General features: G+C 35.2%; 2 protein-coding genes across 4 annotated transcripts; both read left to right on the top strand.

Moving 5' to 3' along the window:
- The first annotated feature begins 472 nt into the window (after nt 1-472).
- LOC127496018 (heparan sulfate 2-O-sulfotransferase 1) lies at nt 473-16681 on the top strand. Its single transcript, XM_051863546.1, has 7 exons — nt 473-902; nt 11752-11984; nt 12283-12368; nt 12844-12982; nt 14267-14364; nt 14450-14607; nt 14692-16681. The coding sequence occupies exons 1-7, from the start codon at nt 779-781 to the stop codon at nt 14916-14918; spliced, it is 1065 nt and encodes a 354-aa protein (XP_051719506.1). The 5' UTR covers nt 473-778; the 3' UTR covers nt 14919-16681.
- A 4085-nt stretch (nt 16682-20766) lies between these two features.
- Nucleotides 20767-23546, top strand: LOC127496170 (LIM domain transcription factor LMO4-like). Of its 3 annotated transcripts, XM_051863855.1 has the most exons (5): nt 20785-21338; nt 21524-21792; nt 22468-22564; nt 22725-22892; nt 22982-23546. In XM_051863855.1, exons 2-4 carry the CDS (start codon nt 21557-21559, stop codon nt 22887-22889), a joined length of 498 nt encoding a protein of 165 aa, XP_051719815.1. In that variant the 5' UTR covers nt 20785-21338; nt 21524-21556; the 3' UTR covers nt 22890-22892; nt 22982-23546. The 3 variants fall into 3 exon arrangements, with proteins under 3 accessions (XP_051719816.1, XP_051719815.1, XP_051719814.1); XM_051863856.1 differs by having other exon boundaries at nt 20767-21338; nt 21540-21792; nt 22725-23546; XM_051863854.1 differs by having other exon boundaries at nt 22725-23546.
- Nucleotides 23547-24270: the final 724 nt, after the last annotated feature.

Here is a 24270-nt window from a genome sequence, read left to right as displayed (position 1 = left end):
TTTTATTTTTTATTTTTATGTATTTATTTATTTTTTGAACTTTAAAAGTTCAATGGTTTAAGAATTGTTTGGAAAAACCTGACTGAATTTCTTTTTATATACCCCATAATATTGTCATTTCTAAATATTATCAACAGCCCCTTTTGGCACGAAAGATGTGTTATATGCAAATTTAGTTTCTCCGCACAAGACAAATGTATGGAATAACACTTACGTTACAATTAATGAAATATAACTTCATTTTCCAATTGGAAATGCTGGAGACTTAATTTTATAGGTGAGCTTTTGCTTATTTATATGCAATAAAAATATAAAATATTTAATTAAAAAACATCTGCATCTATACACGGTCAGGTATATGTAAATATACCAATATAATATAGGTAAATATGGCGTGTTGTCTTGACGGTGAATGTAAAGGAGTGAAGTGATTCTCCTGTCATTGAGCGACAGCTGACCGACTGACGTCAAACCCGGCGAATGCGCATGCGCACTGACACAACGTGCCTCTACTTCCCAGGATTTAACAACAACTGAGCGTACACTACAGTTGCTATTCAGCTACGGGATAGTCTGAGCTATTCTGATTTATACAACAAAGTATACAGTATTTTAAGCGTAACTGTTTTTGTTAGGGTAGTAAGCGTCCATTGTAGAGTAGTTTGTTGTGTTTATATTCGAGGACTGATTATGGGGATCATAAAATAATAGCACTGCTCGTTGCATCCATAGAACTGGGTCATAAAGTTGGTATGTCCTCTCTGTGCTGGATTTTTTGATGGGGCTTTTAAGGTTAAAGATGCCGCCGAAGTTTCAGCTCCTGGCTCTGCTGGCCTTCGCCATTGCGATGATCTTTTTGGAAAACCAAATTCAGAAGCTTGAGGAGTCACGGGGGAAGCTGGGTAAGAGTCTTTCCATGAAGTATTTTGAAATCATTTCTAGACTAAAAATCAGCGTAGTCTGTCGTATTGCTCTAATTTGTTAACATTATCATCAAGCATATTTATAAAAGTGTGAGTTGTGTCCTCAGTACTGTTTTTAGGGAGGTATTGGGCATTCTTGTGTATGTTTGGACTACATGGTCCACCATGTCTCAGGCAGCAGCTGCCTTTTCATTCAAGCAAGATCCAATATCAGTTTTGACTCTAGTTGTGCAATAGATATTTTCCTATGTCAGTGTGAGGCATGTATCTCTTGACCTGCACTACCGAACTACTGCATCAGAACTGATTCTAAAGACTGGGACGAACAGGCTACTCAACTGAAGAAAATAAAAACAACATTATTTTGGATTAATTTATTCAACATGTTTGGCACTATTCTTCTGCTAGGGTTACTGTGCGTTTTTTTCCCTTGCCTGTAACTCAATATGGCTCAACACTGTCAGAAATAACATGTCAGTACTATTTAATTATTATGAATACTGGCAAGTCAAAAAAATCTTTTCAGTGATGAATGAATTGAGACTACATGGTACTTTCAAACTGTTTTTCACCATCTTGTCACAACAGTAAGTCAACCTTATAGTATTGGCAAATCACCATAAAAGCATATTAAATCTAATAGCACTTTAGTTTTGTTTAGTTCTGGTGTTTCTGGCTATTAACAAGACCTGTTTATAATGAGAGGAATTACCTTTTAAAAAAATCTACATTTCAGACGTTTGGTGTAAGTACGATGTTTTTAATAAGAAAAGAAATCAACAATGATGAATCAAGTTAATCAAAACAGTGACAGTAAAAACATTTGTTACAAAAGATTTATAAAATGTACAGCCCAGCTATTTTCAATATTTATAATAAAAAGAAAGTTTGTTGAGCAGCAGAACAACATATTAGAATGATTTCTGAAGGATCATGTGACGCTGAAGACTGGTGTAATGATGCTGACAATTCAGCTTTACCATCACTAGAATAATTATTTTAAATTGTAATAATATTTTGCAATATTACGCAAACTTTTGAATGGTAGTGTATGTGGCAGAGCTTGCATATCATGACTGTGTCACAGAAAATGTAGACCTTAGTACTTAATAAGAAATACTTATGAATTTTAGTTACCTATTATTATTATTATTATTATTATTATTATTATTATTATTATTATTATTATTATTTAAAAAAAAAAGTATAACAAACAAGAGCTGAGTGAGCTGGTGAAGCAGGTGAAAATGGAATAAGGATCTTCAGAACGATGGCTGACTTTTAGCAGATTTATAAAAAATGTTATTATAAATGTATTTATAAATATCTGACGTTGTACAGGATTATCTAAGGAAGTTAAGAATATCTTCAGCCTGGTATTCTTAAAACCCTTTTGCAATTCTGTCTGTGAAATTAAAAGGTTTCCTGCTTATTACAACTAATCAATTGAAAAGAACAAGATCAGTTATTTTAAACATCTGTGAAGTACACCCGTCAGCGGGGCTTTTGTATTTGGGTTGAGTGCTGTGATTCCAAACACAGGCCACATGTCCACTTAGTGAGACATGTCAAACCCACATGCCTATAGAGCGATCGGATATGGGCTATTTCATGTCCCGTACAGGCTATTCTAAATGCTACACCATTTTGACTGTAACGCATCACTTCTGCAACATATCTGTTTCACAGCAGCACCTAGAGATATATATCTGTGCCATACTCAAGTTATTATAATGCTTTGTTTGTTTGAATAAGCGACGTTCTTTCCACTAAAAATTGGTAAGCTGTTGTTTAGGTTAGCTGGTTCCCACCATCCACGATGAGTTACATCAACTAACAGGTTTTTGCTCTATGAATAGTTGCACAACTGCAGAGGAATATGAGAGACCTGTTAACAGGCAGAAAGGTGAGAGGAAGGTTTTCCATCTGGTTAGACCTGGAGAGAGCTGTCAGTCTTAGCACTGCATAAATTGATGATGTTTTTGAAACTGTCGTCCTGTTGTACATCTTGTTTGTGATCAAATGGGGTCTTCTTTAGTACATATCTTGTGCAAACTGTTTTATTAATTTTGACTCAATATTTCAGGAGTGTTTTCTGACTATTTTTCATGTGTCACATCAGTTTGAAACGTTGATTTATTATTTTTCCATTTGCTCTAATGATGGCAGCTGACATGCACTTTCATGGTTCATCAGAATCGGAAAAGTTATTTGATATCTAACCTGATAGTAGTTTGTCTCCATTTGCTAATGGAAGTTCTGGGATTCCCTTTAAACACACTTCAAATTGGTACTGTTTTTAGCCCTGATGAGGCTTTGAAAGAACATGAGCCCATGTGTTATGGCTTGGCACCAACGCATTGACTATTGTACATTTTTAGATCCAAAATAGCCACGTGTTTATGAAGCTTAAAGACTTTGAAAGCACTGTTAATTGTTGAAAAGGTTTCAGAGCCAGCGGATGACATATAAACTAAATGGTAACACTTTACAATAAGGTTCGTTAGTTAAACATTAATGTATTAACTAACATGAACTAACCATGAGCAATACATTTGTTACTGTATTTACTAATCGTTAATGTTAGTTAATAAAAATACAGTTGTTCATTGTTTGTTCATGTTAGTTCAGTGCATGACTAATGTTAACAAGATTTTAATAATATAATATAGCTGCAAGCAGCGATGACGGGCCCAAGCCAGGTGGCACTGCCAACCCGGTGGCTTCAGGGCAACTGTGCACGGTGGACAATAGGCATTTAAACATAAAAGCGTATAAACAAAGGGACTATGTCAAAGTTATTTGAATACACCACATATACTTCAGCAGTTGGTTCCCATATGATCACAAACCACAACAGCCACATCCATGAGATCGTTTAAATTTAGATTAATTTCATGTCATAGAATGTCATAGGTCAATTTCAAATGAGTGCAGAATATCGTCCTAATCTGCTATGTCTGTGTTTTTCTCAGACAACCTCTATAAAAACTCCAGAGCAAATTTCCAGTCTTAATGCGAATGTCTGTGATTGCTGATGTTGTATTATCCTAACACTTCTCTTCATGTGTTTTTTGACCTCCCTGAGCTATCGTTTGTGCACCAATCTTATGCACCAAAAGCTTGCTTTCATTTAATTTCAATATGTGTGGTATACGATGAAAAAATAAAATTATAACATTAATTTTAAAAAGAGCCAAATCACAGAACCTGCAAAGATAATTTTAACGTCAGTCTCAGGTAATAGTAAGGTACGTCTAGATTTTTCTGCTCACTTATGCAAGTTTATTATAAAATCATGTGAAATTTACTTAAATAGGGGTTTTTAATAAATTTGAATTATATCAATAAATAATTAATTTAAAGACGTGTCGTACGTGATGCTCGCAAACATGTACATGACCTTTTGTAACGCCGATGTCTAGAAAACACACTCTCCTCTGTAAAAAAAACAAAAAAAAACAGAGATGTTAGTCTTGTATGAATCAGTACATGAAATCACAGGTGTCAGGTAATAATGATTGTAACTCAAACAACATTTAGAAAACTAGTCCTGTCCGAATAGTGATATAGTGTCATGGTTTAATTTCAAATGAGTGTGAAGTTATCATTTGCAGTTCAAAAATTTTTTTATAAGTTCATCAATAAATGGGTAATCAGAGAGACAGACAGACAGAGTGTGAAAAATCCACATTTAAACCAAAATATCTGACTTCCTGTTGGTCAGAGCTAATGAGTGTAAATTAGAAAGTTGTCCGGCTTAATGAGAACAATATGTGTACCGAGTTTGTGACTGTAGGTTAAACAAACCACCCACTTTTGTTAAAAGGTGGTGCTATAGAGGCCCTCCTTCCCGTCCGTTTCTAAGGCTTGGGGTCCCAGCCTCTGCGGCGTCCTAATGGCCACAGATTAGAGTTTTTGATCACGTTAAGGCCCCCAAAAAGCCTCGGATGGTGGAAGAAAAAAAAATTCTCCTTAGAAAAACAGTTGGACCCTGCGCCTTAGTGGCTTGGACCCTAATTAGTAAATGTTGAAATTAACATGAACAAAGTAAGATGTTTTAAAAAATATGAATAAAAATAAGTCTCTCTATTTGATCAAAAGTTAATTAAAAAGAGTAATAATGTAAAATATTATTACAATTATAAAAAAAAAAAAAAAACTGTTTTCTATTTGAATATATGTTCAAATGTAATTTATTCCTGTGATGGTAAAGCTGAATTTTCAGCATCATTACTCCAGTCTTCAGTGTCACATGATCCTTCAGAAATCATTCTAATATGCTGATTTGCTGCTCAAGAAACATTTCTTATTATTACTAATGTACAAAAAAGTTGTTCTACTTAATATTTTTGTGGAAACCATGATACATTTTTGTATATATGTATATATTTTGTATATTTTTGTTATAAGTGGAATTACTGTCACTTTTGATCAATTTAATGCATCCTTCCTGAATAAAAGTATTAATTTCTTTCCAAATGAGAATTTTTTCCTACCCCAAAATATTGAATGATATTGTACACTAGTATTTAGTACTATGTGTGACACTGAGTGTAACTTGTCAGTGTTACATAAATCTTTCTTATACCTGTAAATTGTAAATCCATTTTATGAGTTAACTGAAAGCCAAATCAATACAGTTTAGTCTATATGTGATGATGATAATTTTAACCTAATGGTTAAACAAACCATTAGGTTTGTGTGCTTACACCTTATACATACTAATCTTACTTATGCATAGCAAATCCCACACTAAGTGTGAAAATATAAACATTCTTGGTGTCAGTAGGTGGGCTACGTCTTGTGTGTAACCAGATGGTACATAACCTAGGGCAGATTATAAACGTAATGCTTTACTAACTATTTATTAAAACTTCAAAGCCCCTTCAAAGCCCCTAAGAAATACAGCTGCCTGCATTTCTTAGTTGATTTTTATGGCCTCTTTGTACACAGGACATACTTCAGGTCTGTTTTTCCTTTTGTACTACTAAGGGTGCTTTCACACTAGCACTTTTGGTGCACACCCTGCAGTGTTGGGTAAGTTACTCTATAGAAGTAATTAATTACTAGCTACTAATTACATCTTCAACAGTGTAATTAGATTACTGTACTAATTACTCTCTCTAAAGTGTATTGCATTATTATTACTAATTACTTTCTAAATCCCATATCAACCTGACCAGTTGAACAATACAAGGATACACATAAAACTGCGCTTTTAATTCTTTCAAATAAATAATATAAAAGTGCATAAATTATTCTTGAACTGACCAAATTATTTAAAGGGAGAAGTTGGCATTAAAACATTATAACATTTTAACATTAGCTATTGTTTTTTATAGAATTGATCTATAGTCTATACAGTATTTAATGCAATTACATCAGAAGTAACTAATTAAATTACAGAAAAAATAAAAGTAATCCCTTACTTTACGTTTTCAAGGGAAAAGTAATTAAATTACAGTAATTAATTACTTAGTAATGCATTACATCCAACACTGGCACTGGGGTTCGATTGATGTCAGAGTTCGGTGGATGATGTGAACACTGTTTTCGGAACTCTAGTTTGGACCCGCGAACTGCACCCGAGTCCTCATAAAAAGGCTGGAAATAAAAAGTACTGGAAATAAAAAGTCCTAAATAAAAGTACAGTCTGCTGCTGATATGAACGCAATCATACTAAATTGTGAAAGTGAACCGCTATTGATGACGTGTGATTCATTAAAACTGTGCGTGTTTCCTGAAAAGCCTGACTGATGCGCTGCAAGCAGAGAGAATGTCATTTCTGCTTGACTCCTGCGTTCTTTAGAGCATTTGCAGTACATTTGCACTACACAAGTGCCGTTATGTGCTGACGCTTTGAAAACAAAACCAAAGGTTCAAAAACCAAAATCTAAAGTAAGGTGAGCAACCCTATGCATTTTGCCGCCTTCTCCTGCATCATCATTACCATGCAGCAAAGGTAAACAGCTGCTGCTTTGATGAAGCAAGCGTACCATGGTTCAGACCCAAATAATATAATGTGAACATAATCCAGCAGAGGAAGGGGTGCAGTCAAACCCTAGTTCGGACCGGGCAATCAAACCAAGTGTGAAAGACACTACACTACTCCATTTCTCTCACTCAGCCTTGTCACTCTACCAAGGCTGTAAATGTTGTTGTGGCATGATTTCTTCAAGCTTGAACATAAAAATGACCCCACAGTGACCTCCATTTTGTAGAGTCTCTCAGAGGCAAATCTGACTGGATTTATTTGTTCTATCTAAGGAAAGACCGTAACCTGATTTGAATCATTGAAAAGACATCAGTCAGAGTATAACGCGTCAGGCTTGGCAGCTGACTGCAGTAAATCCCCATCTCTTCCCGAGCAGCTTGACACTTGTAGATATTAAATTTCATTCGCTCATCTTATTATTTTTGGCCTTTACTGGAACAAAACAATAACCTATACCATTAACATTTTTTGCACTGTCATTTCACTTCATGAATTATGTTTTATATCTTTTTATTGTCTGTAAATGTATAATTGGGTCAATGACAAAAATAAAATCTCTCTTTGATTATTCTTAAATCTAGTTTTTAAATGTATGTTACAAATACAATAAAACTTCAAATATCTATAATTTAGAATTCAAAAACATACTAATCTTAGTAGAGATGTATTCAAGACATTGTATGTATGAATTGTTTTTTCCCCAAGTGTTTTTGAATAACATAAAAGATCTGGACCAAAAAATAAGTGTCATAGGCCAAGATTTTAATAAATGCTTATTATGACTAGACTTTTTTTTTTGTTTGTTTCATACTTATTACTGTTCTTAAGGAAACTGTGTAGATGTGAAAAAAAAAAAACACTTGAAAAACACTAGCAACTGCAAAAATTCATTTTAAGTAATGTTTTCAGGGTACAAAAAAAAAAAAAAAACAGTAACATGAAATAAGTCATTGTACTTGTGAATTAGGTGCTTATCAGAGAATGCAGTGTGTAAAGGCCAATAGAAGTGAATTTCTGCAGTCATCAATAGCATCAGTTACCCTGAGGGCTCTCTTGCCGCCTGTCTGTTAAATGAGCGCTTTCACTCAGCATAAAGCAGCAGTTGTGTGTCCATCAAGTAGGAAATAGGCAATGGTTCAGGGAGTTTTTCTCATTAACTTGCAATTATATTATTACATTAGGCTGGGTATTGCACCAGTAATGAGATGGTGAAACAGTCTGCCACATGCACGTCTACCCATAAATGCTTGAACCCTGTCTCCTCTATTACCTCAGAGTCAAACGTTTCCATTACAGCTCATCACACACAAAAACAAGTACAAGGTCACATTTCTAATTATCTAGGTTTTGTCTTTGTTTTCAGGAGTGTTTTTTTTCTCCTCAGAATTTTAAAATATCAAACTGCTTTTTGCAAGGGTGACAAGATATTCTCTGTTGTCGTGGGAGAGTCTGACATCATAATGTGGCATAGCAACAGTTGTTGTCATGGGCGATAGCAGTTGTCCACATGTGATGGCTAGAGACTGGAGAGCAGTGGGAGCTAGGCGGGAATGTGCTGTGGTTGGCTTGACTTCATCACCTCACAGTAGCAGCTGCCTGGACTCCAGTTCACATTCACACACTACTGTCACCACATCGTGTACACTGTCAATTTTCCATCTCAAGATCTCATGTGTATTACAAGGCCATAGGACCATTTCTGTTTCAACCTTTACATTTTGTTCATTAATTATTCACGTTAGTATTTTAACCAGAAAAAAAATGGTTTTAAGCCAGATATTTATATAATTTGCTGTAGTGTGTCAGTAGGAAATATCAGTTTACATTTCCTTTTGCCATTAATTGTAATAATCCGATGAGATTTTTGTATATGCACAAGGAGTCTGACAACAGCCGGTGTTGTGCCGAATTTCGACTCCCTGCCAAATTATCACCCCCCTCATTGAAGTCGCTATCTGATTGCCTAATCATAACCCCTCCCCCACACCTAATCCTAAACATACCAATACTAGGGGGGTAATAATTTGGCAGGGGTAGGAATTCGGCACCACACCTATATGCTTCACTCGGAGATCTGATCTCACCATCATCGAGTCCATCTGGGATTAGGCCTACTGTATATATATAACACAGCATCCGTTTTTCCTGTCATAATTTGGCAAGCGTTACATTATATTATCACTCTCTTATTTACGCAAATGCTTTTAAACCATAGAGTACCTCAGGGATGACATGTTTTTGTAGGCAAAACCCGGAAGCGAGTTAGCATTTTAGGACTTCCGGTTCCATTGCCCAAAAGTCTATGGGTTTTTTGAATGGGTTTTTATGCTAAATCACCTGAAATAAGGTCTGTGGTTAATAAAGCCTCTAAATATTTTCACGTTTTGATCTATGAGATAAAACACACCAGTTATAACCCGCTTGTGATATTTTTAAACCTTTATTGTGTCTTAAAAACGGCGGTTGCTAACAAATTGCTAAAAGGGACTACTTCCTTTGGCGGGGACTTTAGACGTCATCATGACAAACAGGACATTTGGACAGCATTTCTCATGGAAAAAGTGGATAAGTATTCATACACAGCGCAGATCATAATCAGCGAGCATGTTTTTAAATAAAGTTGTTTTCTAAATAAAGTTTGAGGAAGTTTGGTGGTGGTGACGTTGATCCGCGACCATGATGTGCTGTAGTCCGTTTATAGCCTACTGTTAGCTTTTTATAGCTGACGACTTTATTTAGGCTTCAAAATGTATAAATGTTGTGTTAACTTGTAAAGATTATCTTGATAGACAAAACATGTAGCTGAGCTTATTTTTTGCGATTTTTCAAAAGTCTATGGGAAAAATGCATAGGCTTTCGATCGAGGGAACCCGTGCGCCGCTAACTTCCGGGTTGGCCTACAAAAACATGTCATCCCTGTGGTACTCTATTCAAACGCCACAAGACAAAGGAGAACGCGCTGTCTGTGAATGTTGTCTGTGTGACACACACACAACTCGTGTGCACAGAAAGACGCCAGTTTCGAGTTCTCTTTCACGCTTGAACAAACAATAACACACACAATGATGCCAATAAATAAGGTCTTAAAAGACCTTTAAGATTTGTGAGAAAATGAGATGCATGTCAGATCCGCGTCATGTTTGGCAGCGGCAGGTCTTAAAGTCACAGCAGCCCAATAAACCAGTTGTTGTGCTGTCTCTCATTAATGTTAATCAAAGAGCAAAGGTAACAGAGTAAATTGTAGCTTTAATAAGGATTAGTCAATATTTAATTTATAATTTATGCCGTGAAGACTGTAAAGTGTTTGACAACTTTATTCAGTTTCTGTATATTTCCTACCTGTTACACAGGTGGAAGGCAATAGGTAAATATGCCATTTATTATAATGGTTTATGTGAAGATTGTTTTAAGATTACTTAAATTAAAAGTTATTTTTTAAATCCTAGTAAATGTTGAAATTGATAGCTTTCAGTCATACTGTAATGTTGAATGTCTATAATTAATGTTTAAAAAAAAAAAATCAAATCACTGAGACATCAGTACCAATATTGGCATCAGTGATTCTGGCCTTCATTCATAAAAAGATTCCATTAAACAAATATTTAAAATATACTTTAAGTTGTTTCTAAATTAATTTGGAGGGAAACTGTGAAATTATTTCAATATAAAAATATTTAAAACTCCTATGTTTCAAATCGCGATTAATTACAGAAAAAAAAAGAGGGATTTTTTTTTTTATCAATTTGACAGAACTAATATATATATAATGTAATTAACAAAAACGTTAACAAAAAATAGACTGTTCTGAGAAATTAAGTGTTCTTTTACCTTTGTCAAAAAAATTAAGTACATAAGAATTGTGATGGAATTTTTAAACTAATTAATTAACTAACATTTCTTTCTCCTACAGGCCTAACAAGTTAACTTTGAAAATAGAGAAATAGTCACTAGTCACTGTGTGTTGTAACAGTTGAAAACTTTGCTGTGCTGGCTAGACAGAAACAAAAAGTCTATAAAATTGTTTTGAACTATTGAGTAAACAGTGAACTATGATTTTTGATGATTCTGTGATTCATTTGATCTAAATTTACTCTGCCAGTAAGTGTGGCAGAGGTGTTGTTTTTTTAAAATCTGAACCAATTATATTAAGACTGATGATTATGAGTAATCGATTACTGACTGTGTGATGTACCTGAAATCCTATAAAACCTTCTGTATTCTTTGGATTAGAGTGATTCTCTGATGAGAACTCTCCCGGCCGTGATTTGATGATTTGATTAAAGCATTCAAGGACAACAGCTGGAGTCTCTGGTTATTGTGCAGCAGCACTGCAATTTAGACACTTGAAATTTGTTTCCCAGGTTTAGTGTCGTAGGGGACGAGACATCGTCCGACTCAGAGTGGGACTCTTAGACGGGGGTTGATTGCAGTCAGGTAACTGTAACTCTTAGGCATCATATGCGGTCAGAGCAGTTACACTTAGGTGTCAACCTTTGTCGGCAGAGTGGGATTCACCTGAGGAAAATTCTTGTATGTGACAGGGACACGAGGTTAATTTAGGTTAGGTGCGTATGGGAAATCTACAACAGAATACATAAATATAAATAATAAAAAATATAATAAAAGGCATATTAGGATATAATTATTCATCTAGTATTTTTTGCAATTAGAACATACAGTACTTGGAGTATTCCTGTATGAATCTGGTATATGGCAGGATTATTTGCAGTATTTTGTTGGAAAGTTATTGAAATTTAATTATGCAAAAAACATATTTTTGTCTTGGTGGCTAAGCACATTCATTTGAACATATCTCCCCCTCCTTTGCAGAACGAGCCATTGCCAGACATGAGGTACGAGAGATTGAGCAACGACACATTCAAGAGGGGGCGAAGGAGGCCCTGGTAGAGGAGGACGATTTGGTGGTCATCTACAACCGAGTGCCCAAAACAGCCAGTACCTCCTTCACCAACATTGCCTATGACCTGTGCAACAAGAACCACTACCATGTGCTGCACATCAATACCACCAAAAATAATCCTGTCATGTCCCTTCAGGATCAGGTCAGTTTTGTATAATTTGTGTATGCTCATTGTTAGTGCCTCCCACTTGCAACCATCCAAACAACAGATTATAATGCTGGAAGGATCCAAATGTTTACTGAAATGCTCCAAACAGCTTCTAAATGACACAAAGCATTTCCTTAATAGAGCAATACAGCAGATGTTATGGTATGGTGCCTTTATTATGGTATCCTGAGGCTTGAGGGCACTTAAAATGGGTACATTTCTATCATGAATCTCTAAGAAGATTGACTTCTTTTTTCTTTATGATTTATTTATTTATTTATTGATGTTTCAGGTACGCTTTGTAAAGAATGTGACATTATGGAAGGAGATGAAGCCCGCGTTCTACCATGGACATGTTTCCTTCCTGGATTTCACCAAGTGTGTATTATGCGCTCTTGTCGTTCCCTGTGCAAACTCCCTCGGTCTGTTGCGGCCAATGTATTTGCATGAAAAATGCTCTTCAGAGTTGTTTCAGGTTTTGCATTTGGTGCCAACATCACTGAGGAGTGATTTGCCAACATTCTGCATAGGCACTGTGGTTTTTTTAAGTTCCCAACAACCCAAAAAAAAAAAAAATTTGATGCTGCTGACTCCTGGTGGCTTTGAAAAGAATTGCAGCAAACTTCTAGCAGCTGATTTTGAACAAAACAATCATATTGGTAGTTTCCAGTTTTTTGGGTCTTGCTATATCTTACAAATCTTATGAAATTGTACCTACATGCATAAAGTAAATATTTAATTATGCCTTAATGCCTAAAGCATCTGTTAATCCTACTGCACTGATACATTGTATTTACAAGGAATGATACATGAAATACAGAGCTTGACAGTTCCTTTCTCATCTCTTTATCAGATTTGGAGTGAAGAAAAAGCCTGTTTACATAAATGTTATCCGGGACCCCATTGAGCGTCTGGTGTCTTACTACTATTTCTTACGCTTTGGTGATGACTACAGACCCGGCCTACGACGCAGAAAGCAAGGAGACAAAAAGGTGAGTCTGGTGTCTTTGGTTTGGGAGTTAAAGTTGTTTTGTTTACTTTTATTATTCAATTTTTTTTAATTATTCTTAATTTTACGACTATAAGGTACTGAAGTTTAATTTCACAAAACAACTATGGTGTTAGTAAAAAATATTATAAAATAATAGTAATATTATTAATACATTAATAATAAATTTTATCGTTAAATATTATTAATAGATTTTATTATTGCATTTAAAATCGAATTTTATATTTATTTAGGATTTTTAAATACAATTTAAATATCATTATTATTAATTATTTTTATTATAAATGATATTTTGGACAGGTTATGATGTTAGTAAAGAATATTATAAAATAATAATAATATGAAAATATTATTAATAAATATTGTTACTATTAATAAAAAATTATATTTATTATATAAAATGTATTATCTCTATATATATTATTATATAATATTTATAAATACAATTTAAAATAATATTATAAAATGATAAATTATTATAAATGACAATAAAATTTTTTTTGACTTGTCCCAAAAATTGTATTCACATGTGCGCTTTTAAACTTTATTGAATGCTGGCCCTGTTAATTTACTTACTATATTAAGTGCATTACTTTAACCATGATTTTTGCCACAATTTTTTTCTGTCAATTGAGGTTGACTTTTAAGTCCAAAGTATAGTTCACTTTTTACGCGTACGTGAGGGTCAGCGTACAGTGCGCTTGACGCGAATTTCGTCATCAGAAGAGCATGGGGGTACTGTACGCGCACCGCCAGATTTTTGTAACCACGCATACTTGTACGTGCAGGTCACACATGGCCATTTAATTTTATTTTTTGCAGTAATTAGTTTAACCATAAGGTGGCAACCATGTCCTGGGGCCGTCGATTCACAAGGTAGTCAAAGAAAAACTGCATAAACAGAACAGACCGGAACGCATGCAAGCTACAGCGACAATGGAGGCCTACATAGATGAGAGATTGTGTGAAGAGATTAGAAAGTATCCTCATTTGTACAACTCCAGCATGAAAGAATACAAAGATGTTTACATGGGTTATAACTCAGGGCAAGAGATTCCTTAAAACTGCACACACGTTGCACGCCTGTGTACACATACGAGTCGAATGAAGTACGCTTTGCAAGGCTGCGCGTTCGCCTGTGCACGTACACTAGCAAACGCAGAAAAAAACAAAGTATACCCAGGGCTTATCAAATATTGAACCCAGAACATTCCTGACAAACATTCTAAAGTCTGTTTGTAAACTGTAAGATCTGCATGTGTTTCAGACGTTTGATGAGTGTGTAGCTGCTGGAGGGTCTGACTGTGCTCCAGAGAAACTGTGGCTTCAGATTCCCTTCTTCTGTGGTCATTACTCTGAGTGCTGGTAAGCTGTTCAGTGTCTTTATACGTATTTCGGGTATACCACTTTTAGGACTCTTGTAACATTTTCTTAATTATTTTTTTCACAGGAACATTGGCAGCAAATGGGCTTTAGAGCAAGCCAAATACAACCTGGTGAATGAATATATGTTAGTTGGGGTGACAGAGGAGTTGGAAGACTTTGTTATGATGTTGGAGGCGGCACTTCCTCGCTTTTTTAAGGGGGCCACCGAGCTCTATCGGACAGGTATGATGCACTGTCAGTTCTTAAGTGAATACATAAAGCACGTTAAAACTAATATGATCAACTTTTATTTGTCTATTTCTAAAGGGAAGAAATCGCACCTAAGGAAAACGAGTGAGAAGAAGCCACCCACCAAAGAGTCTATAGCCAGACTACAGCAGTCAGACATCTGGAAAATGGAGAATGAGTTTTATGAGTTTGCACTAGAGCAGTTCCAGTACGTTCGGGCTCATGCAGTGAGAGAAAAAGATGGAGAGCTGTACCTACTGGCACAGAACTTTTTCTATGAGAAAATCTACCCAAAGACTACCTGAGACTCCATAACGCCGTATGCTGTGGTCAGAAACACTGGAGGAGGACACATTACGTTGAAATGTGCATTCTGCCTGACTCTTTTCCATCTGGATATGTACATTTTGAGCAGCTGAAACTAGTATGTGCCACAGGGAAGAGTCTTGGGGCCAATCAGCTGTCATGAGCTTTATCCCCCAATACATATCATTTCAAAGAAGGGTTAAAAGCTCTCAAATGAGCATTAAAAGTGACTGAGATCTTGTTCATATCATTATTCAAGACAACCACCGCCTTTCTGCCATATGGGTTTTATACAGGTGCTGTCACATGTCTTTCTTTTATCCTTATTTAATACATTAATGGTTATTTTTTTGATTAGTTTTTTTTTTTTTTTTTTTTTGACTTTTTACATCTTATTTTAAAGCGTAAAAAGAGTACAGATGACTACTAAACATTCTTGAAGTTCTTTATCAAGCTGAGAAAGTATAGTATTTTTTTTCAGTATAGTAAAATGATGAGTACTTTATTTCATGGACTTTTGCTGTTTATGGAATTTATTGGAAATACACAGATGTGATGTGGATGTATACATTCTTAACATATATCTTGTCTTTGATATACCAGACTTTTTTGTTTAAAATGTATCCACAATTGCTGTCTGCCATTTTTAAATCAGAACCTTCTGCCTGGGGTTCATCCCTGCAGTTTTTCAGCTATTTCAGAAAATATATTTTTATGTAGATACTGGTCATTACAGTTACAGTTGGACCAAACATTGAAATGTGGGAGGATAAAGAATTGAAGATAAAAACAAAAGCAAACATAACTATATCTGCATGTGGATTATTGTACCGTTACTGGTTCTTGGTAAGCAGCATATTATTTTTTCTTTAAAACTTGATTTTATATATTTTACGTCTGAATTATCATGTTTTTATATATATATATATATATATATATATTTGTTCAGACATACTTTATTTCAAAGACTTGTCAAGCCTCTCATGGAAACATACCATTAGTTTGCTGCTTTATGATTTAGAGATCTTTGACTTTAAATGTGTTCATTGAAAGACTGTGCCTTTTTTTCTATGTGACACAGAGCTGTTTTTACAGCCAGTGTAAATATGACTTGACATCTCAGCATGTAAAAAGGTGAGGAATTGTTTTACAAGGTGAAATGTCAGTATAGTTGCATAGATTGCCATTATCAACATGAATGTGGAAATAGGCAACCATCATATGAAATTGTTTGCCTTGTTAATGGTACTACAAGAGTGGAACTGATGTCTTTTTGAAAATGGAAATTTGTCTCCTGAGTACATTATACAATTTGAGTTTTTCTCTGTACATGACCTTTATCAACTACACATTTGTGCATGTAATGGGTGCTGGATTGCACATTTGCCCCTAAAATCTCCAAGACAAAATATGAGTAGAACAGTAGGTCTTTGTGACAGATTATCACTTGCTACTTTAAAAAATATATATATTTTGGGGTTTTACAGATTCTTTTGAATGTTTTCAGATAATCAAAACCAATCTGTACTGTATATGAATCACTAGAGTAGCCTATAGCTATCAGTTTTACTATCTTTCTTTTGCAGTGCCACCATGTGGGCCTGTATTTGCTTTATTTATTTATTTATTTTTTTTCATTTTAAATAAATGAGACTCCAGGAGCTTTGCTCTTTTCTGCTGACAGTGCTGAGGTAGATTTGAAAACAGATTGATTTTTGGATATGTCAGCCATAATAAAAAGAGCTTTTTTTCTTCACTGTTATTCCCTTATCATTATAATTTTGATAAAATGGCACAGTCTGTTTCTCTAAAAGTAGTTTCTTTTTAAACAAAGGAGAAGCTGAAATATAGTAAAACAAGTAGCATTCATTATAGGAAAATTGTATTAGACTTCATTTGTTTATTTTTTAATATTCTTTGCCTTTTTTGTTGCTAACAACACAAACACAAATTAAACCTACACTACTGTTTAAAGGTTTGGGGTTGGTACTATTTTTTAATGTCTCATTTTTTTCTCATATATTTATTTGAAAAAAAATATGGTAAAAACAATTTAAATGATTAAAATTTAATGCCGAATATTAGGCATCATTACTCCAGTCTTCAGTGTCACATGATCCTTCAGAAATCAGTCTAATATGATGATTTGCTGCTCAAGAAACATTACTTATCAATGTTGAAAACAGTTTAGCTGCTTAATATTTCTGTGGAAAATGTGATATGTTTTTTCAGGATACTTTGATGAATAGAAAGTTCAAAAGAACAGCATTTATTTGAAATGGAAATATTTTGTAACATAATAATTGACTTTACTGTCACTATTGAATACATTTCTTTTAAAAAAAGCAAAACTTGTTGGTGCCGATAGCCTCGTGGGCAGCACGTCACCATATAGTACCGTTGTGCTTCAGGCGACCCGAGTTTGAGTCCTGGCTCGTGGACCTTTCCCGATCCTGTTCCTCTCTCTTCCACCTCGCTTCCTGTCCACTCTATACTATCCTAAACTTTTGAACAGTAGTGTACCTCATAACCATCATTTTGCTCAAGGTGTATGACGTTGTGACGTTACTTAACACATATGAAAGCATACTGGACGAGAAGACAATCATATTCATGTTCACACTCAAGCAAATGTATTAAGTGTGAAAGTGACATCAATGTCAATCATAGATCATCAAGTATTTTTAATGCATCCTTGCTGAATAAAAGTATTTCTTTAAAAAAAAAAACTGACCTCAAACTTTTAAACGGTGGTCTTTTCTGGAGAAAAAATCTTTTTTAACCACCACAAACTTCTTTGATCTAGAATAACTGGGTGTAACCCATTGGTCTGTAACATCTCTTCTTCCACAGAGGAGCTCACCACTGACATTAACACATGAGATCGAGATGTACTCAAGCAGTGATGTGCACCAGTGCAATATCCATGTTATCTCATCGGAGCACATACATTTAATAAACATCAGAGGGGTGATATGCTTATGAGTCCATGTCAGTGGAAATGTAATCAGCAACACAATTAAAGCATTATTGAGTCATTCTTTCAATGGCATGGCCTAGATAATAGTGTAAATAATTAATTTTTCTATTAACTCATTGTTGTCTCTTCAGCTTGTCTCTCTCAACACACTGGGAACAGATACCAGGCTGCCTTTCAGAGATATAATTTTTCTAATTAGCACTCAAATGAAGGGCTGTCTGTAGCCTCTGATGGTCATTGTTGGCGGTTTTTACCTCCCCCCTGGTTAGATCATGACGGGTGATTGAGCTGTCACAGCAACAAATAAAGGGCCTTTCAAACAATCCCTTTCTGTGTTTGATCGACAGTCGAGCTTCCCTTCATTTTTAATGAACATCATAATTGTTGGCTATAGTCGGTGGGGAAAGGATACATTAATTAGAGGAAATTGTTTCGTTAAAATAACCAGCTAAAGTAATTTGGTAGATTTGTTTGGAAATGTTCTTCTAATTACCAGGACAGAAATGCACATCATTGTCGAATGTTTCGCAGATTTAATTATTGAGCAATATTGAAAATCTTGTGCTAAAAAGACATCGGTCATTTCCAGCTCTAAGTAATGAGGCCTCTGTCTCACAGTTTCCATCTGATGTTTATCTAACTGTATATGTTCAGACAGCTCATGCTCTTTGTTAATGTGACTCCTGTGCTTTACCTGAAACATCACAACATGCCTCTGCTCAGTAAACAATTAAAGTAATGGAGCTGTGGAGAAAATGACTTATTTTCCATTACGCCCCCCTTCCTACACACATTTCAAACTTTGCGCTCCACCATTAGATCAACGACTGTGACCTCATTACATAAACATAATGATCCAGGAGATGGGGGGTTGCTAGTCTCGTTTACTGGAAATCTAGACAGGCAAAACCAACAATAGGGGCTGAAAAAAGTAATAGCTCATGCAGAACATTGATAATTACATTTATGCCGAGTTTAGTCTGGCTTCATGCGCATTCAGTCCATGTGTCTCTTTTTTTTTAACGTACACAGTAAAAAAATATGTAAGTGACCTTGAAAAACTAAATGGTTTAACATCACATTATATGTATTATACACATTATACTATATTATACTGTAAAATACTGTCAAATGTGTGGTTTTAAAAAACTATGAATTACTATATAATTTACAGTGGGAAAAACAGTAAAAGAACATTCCCAGAAGTCCCTGCATGATATCACATCACAAAAAAAGGTACAAAAGCTGTTCCTGGGGCTGTACCCTTTCAAAATATACACATTTGTACCAAAAGAGTGCTTATTAGTACCTTAAAAGTACATATTGGTACCAAAAGTGTACATATTAGTACATAGATGGTACATATTAGAAGCTTTTAAAAGTGTGCTGTCCCAGTGACAGCTTTTGTACCATTTTTTTTCTGAGTGTACACGCACAAAATGCTGCATTAAAAACAACCCAAGATGGGTTGAAAATGGAAAAACCCAGCGATTGGGTTGTTTTAACCCAGCGGTTGGGTTAAATGTTTGCACAACCTGGTTGGTAGTTTAATTTATTTAACTATTGTTTAAAAATTACTGTATTGCTTGGTTAAAATGAACCCAAAATATGCTGGAAATTAACATTTATTAATAAATGTTTAATAAATGAACATTTATTAACAAGTTTAATGAATATTAATTAAACAATAAACATTTATTAAATTGCTTATTAATAAATGTTCACCTTTTGATTATTATTGTTGCCTCTAGTAATTATGTGTCTGATTTTTAATTTCCAACCTATTTTGGGTTCATTTTAAGCCAGCCATATAGTAATTTTTAAACAATAGTTGGGTTAAATGAAACTGCCCAGCACGTTGGGCAAACATTTAACCCAACCACTGGGTTAAAACAACCCAGTCGCTGGGTTTGTCCATTTCAACCCAACTTGGGTTGTTTTTAACCCAGCATTTTTTAGAGTGAATGGTTTTTGTATAAAGTTTTGTTCTTCTTATTTTTGATAGTAGTATCGTACATAAGGTGTTACATTTTCTGTAATTTAGTTCATGTTTTTTTCAGTATATAGTGTCATGTGTGTTGCCCTGATGGTGTTTTGTTATTGTGTGTATGACCCTATGCTCTGTCTATAAACAAGTATTGGCCACATTTATTGGACAGGCCACTTGCGATGAACTCGGATTCATCATGTGGTAATCTATTGTTTTTAACATACATTTTAAGGTCAAGTACATTCCTATATTAACATTACATCTCAATGAAATGTATAATTGTAAATTGTAAAACATACCTTCACCAATATGCCATCCCATCATACCTGAAACATTGTCACTGTACTTTTGATGGTGAATTTCTTTTTTAAAATGTAAATTAAACAGGATTTTTATGGTAGTAAGGTATAATGCACTTTTCTCATACAACAGAGTGCAGTTGCAGACATTAGCAGCCTCAAAATAAAACCAAACCTTGAGATAGAAGGTTTTAGTTCCTCAAAGCAAACAGCACATATATCAACACTAAGCCACCCTTACAGCTTTGTCATGTCATCAGAGACTAATTTTCTGCATTGAATAGTGACATAATACCATAATGAGTGACAGAAGCCAACAAACACAACCCTCTTTCCCCCCTCTCAGCTCCTACATCTGTGTAATCTAGAGTGTGCATGTTTGAATTAAGATAAACTGTTTTCCTAGGTTCCCATGACTACCACTTTTCAACCAAACTGCTTTGATTGTATTTAATCTGATGGTAATCATGGCTAAATGACAGACAGATGATAAGAAAGGCAGGATCCTTTTCTCACGGATGATTTTCTATTACCACCCAATCAGACTGCTGTCAAGGTTTCTTTTCATAGTGATCTGGCCATGACGCTGTGTGTGTGGTGTAATTAGGTCTTTAATATGGGTGATTAAGGCTCCATTGTAAACGACTCCGCATGAGAAATGTGAGGCAGTTCTTCTAAACTTCAAGTCACTTTGACAATTCAATTTCTTTGGTTTACAATTAAAATTTAAATAGTACATTAAATATAGTCAAATGACGACTGCGCCATTCAGATAGCATCAATAATGCAGCATCTAAATACTGCATCTGCTTCAGCACGAGAACAAAATTTAAGTGACTGCTGATTGGCTGAAGCGCGCCTGACGTCAGCTCACGGATGTTTAAAGGGGATTGAAGTCTGGTAACAGAGCAGCGTGAAGAGCGCCGTTAACTTACAATGCTCAGACCTCATGATGATATGCCAACAAGACGTAGTTTAAATATAGGTAAATTAAGTTTTATCGGTGACATTTCTTTTTGCCTAAAGACAAGATATGGTCCGGCGTCTGTATCTATCCAAACTGTCAGACTGAACGCGATCCTCGGTTTGTCGCGCGATCGTTTGTTCTGTATTTATGAGCCTGTGAAATGATCTGGAAGTTGTAAAGCAGGTAAGTGCGCATGCTTATGCCAAACAAGTATAAGTGTGTGAACTTGTTTACTTTAGCAAGATTGTTGTTGTCTGTCAGTGTCAAACAGATAGAGGCCCACTGGTTAAATAAATTTATTGCCTAATACGTTAACTGAATACAGTCTGTGTTTCTGGTCCAGTTTTATAATTGAAACATCTGTTTAGTTTCACTCTGTTCTAGGTAGTGACCCATTTATTATGGTAAACACTGCTTGTAATACACAACTGCCTCATGTCAGAATGGGGGCCCTGGCATGGAAGCGGTGTGTTGGATGTGGATGCAAGATTTTGGACCGCTTCCTCCTGTTTGCTTTGGATGGATACTGGCACTGCCACTGTCTCAAGTGTTCCTGCTGCCAAGCCCAGCTGGCAGAAATTGGCTCATCGTGTTTCACAAAGCGTGGCTTGATCCTCTGCAAAAGTGACTATATAAGGTCAGACTACAGGGACAAAACTCCGTTTTGTTATTGTCATCCTTAATATTTTACCATCATTCACATCCTGAGCTAACAAATGTACTGGATAAATGAAAGCAGTTATTTTGTTTGTCCAATATAGTCTTATGTCACTATAGTAAATAAAATATGAGGTTAGACTTAAAGAGATAGTCCACCCAAAAATGACAATTCTGTCATCATTTACTCACCCTCATGTCGTTCCAAACTTGTATGACTTTCATTCTTTTGTGGAACACAAAAGAAGATATTTTTAAGAATGATGATAACCAAACTGTATGGATTATTCCTTTAAGGGGAACACAAATATTTTGAAAATACTGTTGTTGTTTTTTTGTTTTTTTTTTAAATACTGTATGTTTCAATTGTTTTTGTCCATACAATTAAAGTCAGTGGGGTCCAAAACACCTTTGGACCCCATTGACTTTCATTTTATGATACTAAAAAAATACAAATATCTTGGTTTTTGTTCCAAGTGGGGTGAGTAAATGATGACAGACTTATATTTCTGGTTGAACAAAATGGACAAAAGTTCAAACAGCAATATAATAAGTAGGTTTAAAAGCTGTAAATGGCTTGCTGCGTTTATGAAAGAGAAAAAAGACTAATGACTTGCTTATTAAAAGACATCTGTGATTATGATATTCACTACAGATTATTTGGAAACAGCGGAGTCTGCAGGGCTTGCAGTAAGTCTATTCCAGCAAATGAAATGGTTATGCGAGCACAGGGCAATGTTTTCCATGTCAAGGTAATTTACTCTGATCTATTTACATACACTTCATTCATAAATGATCTACATTTTTACTTCTAGTTTATAGGCTGATATGCTAAAGTGTGTTTTGGGGGGGCAGGGTGCCTTGTAATGCATTTTCTTCACAGTAATTTCATTTCTTTCTTTACTCGTGCAGTGTTTTGTATGCTCTGTCTGCCAAAACCAGCTAGTACCTGGCGACCGTTTTCACTATGTGAATGGAAAACTGCACTGTGAGCGGGACAGGCCAACAGCTTCTGCGCACAGAAACGACCACTTGGATTCACTCAGGGAGCACAACATATCCGAACAGGAGTCCTGAGCTCGTCGGTTTTTTTTGCTGAGCTCCAAGAAAGAGACACTAATGGAGCACCTAGTTTCATATTCAAGACCTCATATAACCCAGTAGTTGCTTTGTCAGCTACAGTCCATTTTGTGAAGGTCTAATATTGTGGAAATTCAACGTATATGGTAATATCTGCCAGTTTAAATGAGGTTAACCATTGGAGCTGAAAAGTAATATCAGCAAGCATCCTTGCGTATCATAATCAATTATGGATTGGTTTTGCACAGAATGACCTTTCTTATATGTTGTGGACCTGCAATTTAGTTGTGGTGTCTGTTAGTTCTGAAATGGAGATGTGTGCTTCACTTTCAGGCAGTGAAAACACACCATCTTCCACTGGTGTGTGTGTGTGAGTGACATTTATCTTTTGGTAATGATATGGATATTCTTCCTGGTCTGCAATTACAGTATCCCTGTAATTAACCTGTCCATAAATCAATTCTAGCAGCATCCAGAGAATAAAGGTTCTCAGCACTACAGATGATCTCTTGGAGATCACAATGTTTTGTTTGTTTGTTTTAAATTTTAAGTTTGCTATAAAGGACCGATCTTTAAAGTGTGTTGTGTATGAAGTAATATTTGCTTTGTTTAAAAAAAAAAAAAAAAGATTAAAAACCTATTATCCAATAAGGATCTCTTCAGTGATATGAGCTGTGTTTTCACTTACTGTGATACATTTTATTGGGTTTGAATAATATATTGACAGAATTTATGGAGAACACCACCCTCTGTTGGCTGAAGGTAGTTCTGTCACTCAGTAGTAACACTTTAGAAATGCCTGTAAATAAATTAAAAGATAAGAGCATTTTCCAGTAAAAGCAACCATTAGCATGATAACTATGTGCAGGATTAATCCAATAAATTATGCATCCAGGAAAAAAAAAAAATCAGAACATATTTTTATTAATGTTTAGAAAATAAATAATAAAACACTATAAATTATTAAAGGCTTAATGTCATCATACATTTAGGACCATTCCATAATGTCCTAATCTGTAATTATTGTAATATGGATGTTTTTCTTGTGACCCAGCCAAGAAGAATGATTAATGTACCTCCTCTCTATATGCTTCTGCCTTCTTAAAGGGATAGTTCACCCAAAAATGAAAATTCTGTCACTCACCCTCAAGTTGTTCCAATTCTGTATAAATGTCTTTGTTCTGCTGAACACAAAGGAAGATATTTTAAAGAAAGTTTGTAACCAGGCAGTTTTGGGGCACCATTGACTTCCATAGTAGGAAAAAAAAAATACTATGGAAGTCAATGGTGTCCCAGAACTGTTCAGTTTCCCACATTCTTCAAAATATCTTCTTTTGTGTTGAACGGAACAAAGAAATTTATACAGGTTTGGAACAAC

This window comes from Ctenopharyngodon idella, chromosome 15 (assembly GCF_019924925.1).
Source record: "Ctenopharyngodon idella isolate HZGC_01 chromosome 15, HZGC01, whole genome shotgun sequence".
Classification (NCBI taxonomy): Eukaryota; Metazoa; Chordata; class Actinopteri; order Cypriniformes; family Xenocyprididae; genus Ctenopharyngodon; species Ctenopharyngodon idella.
This window is presented reverse-complemented; position numbering and strand designations above follow the sequence as displayed.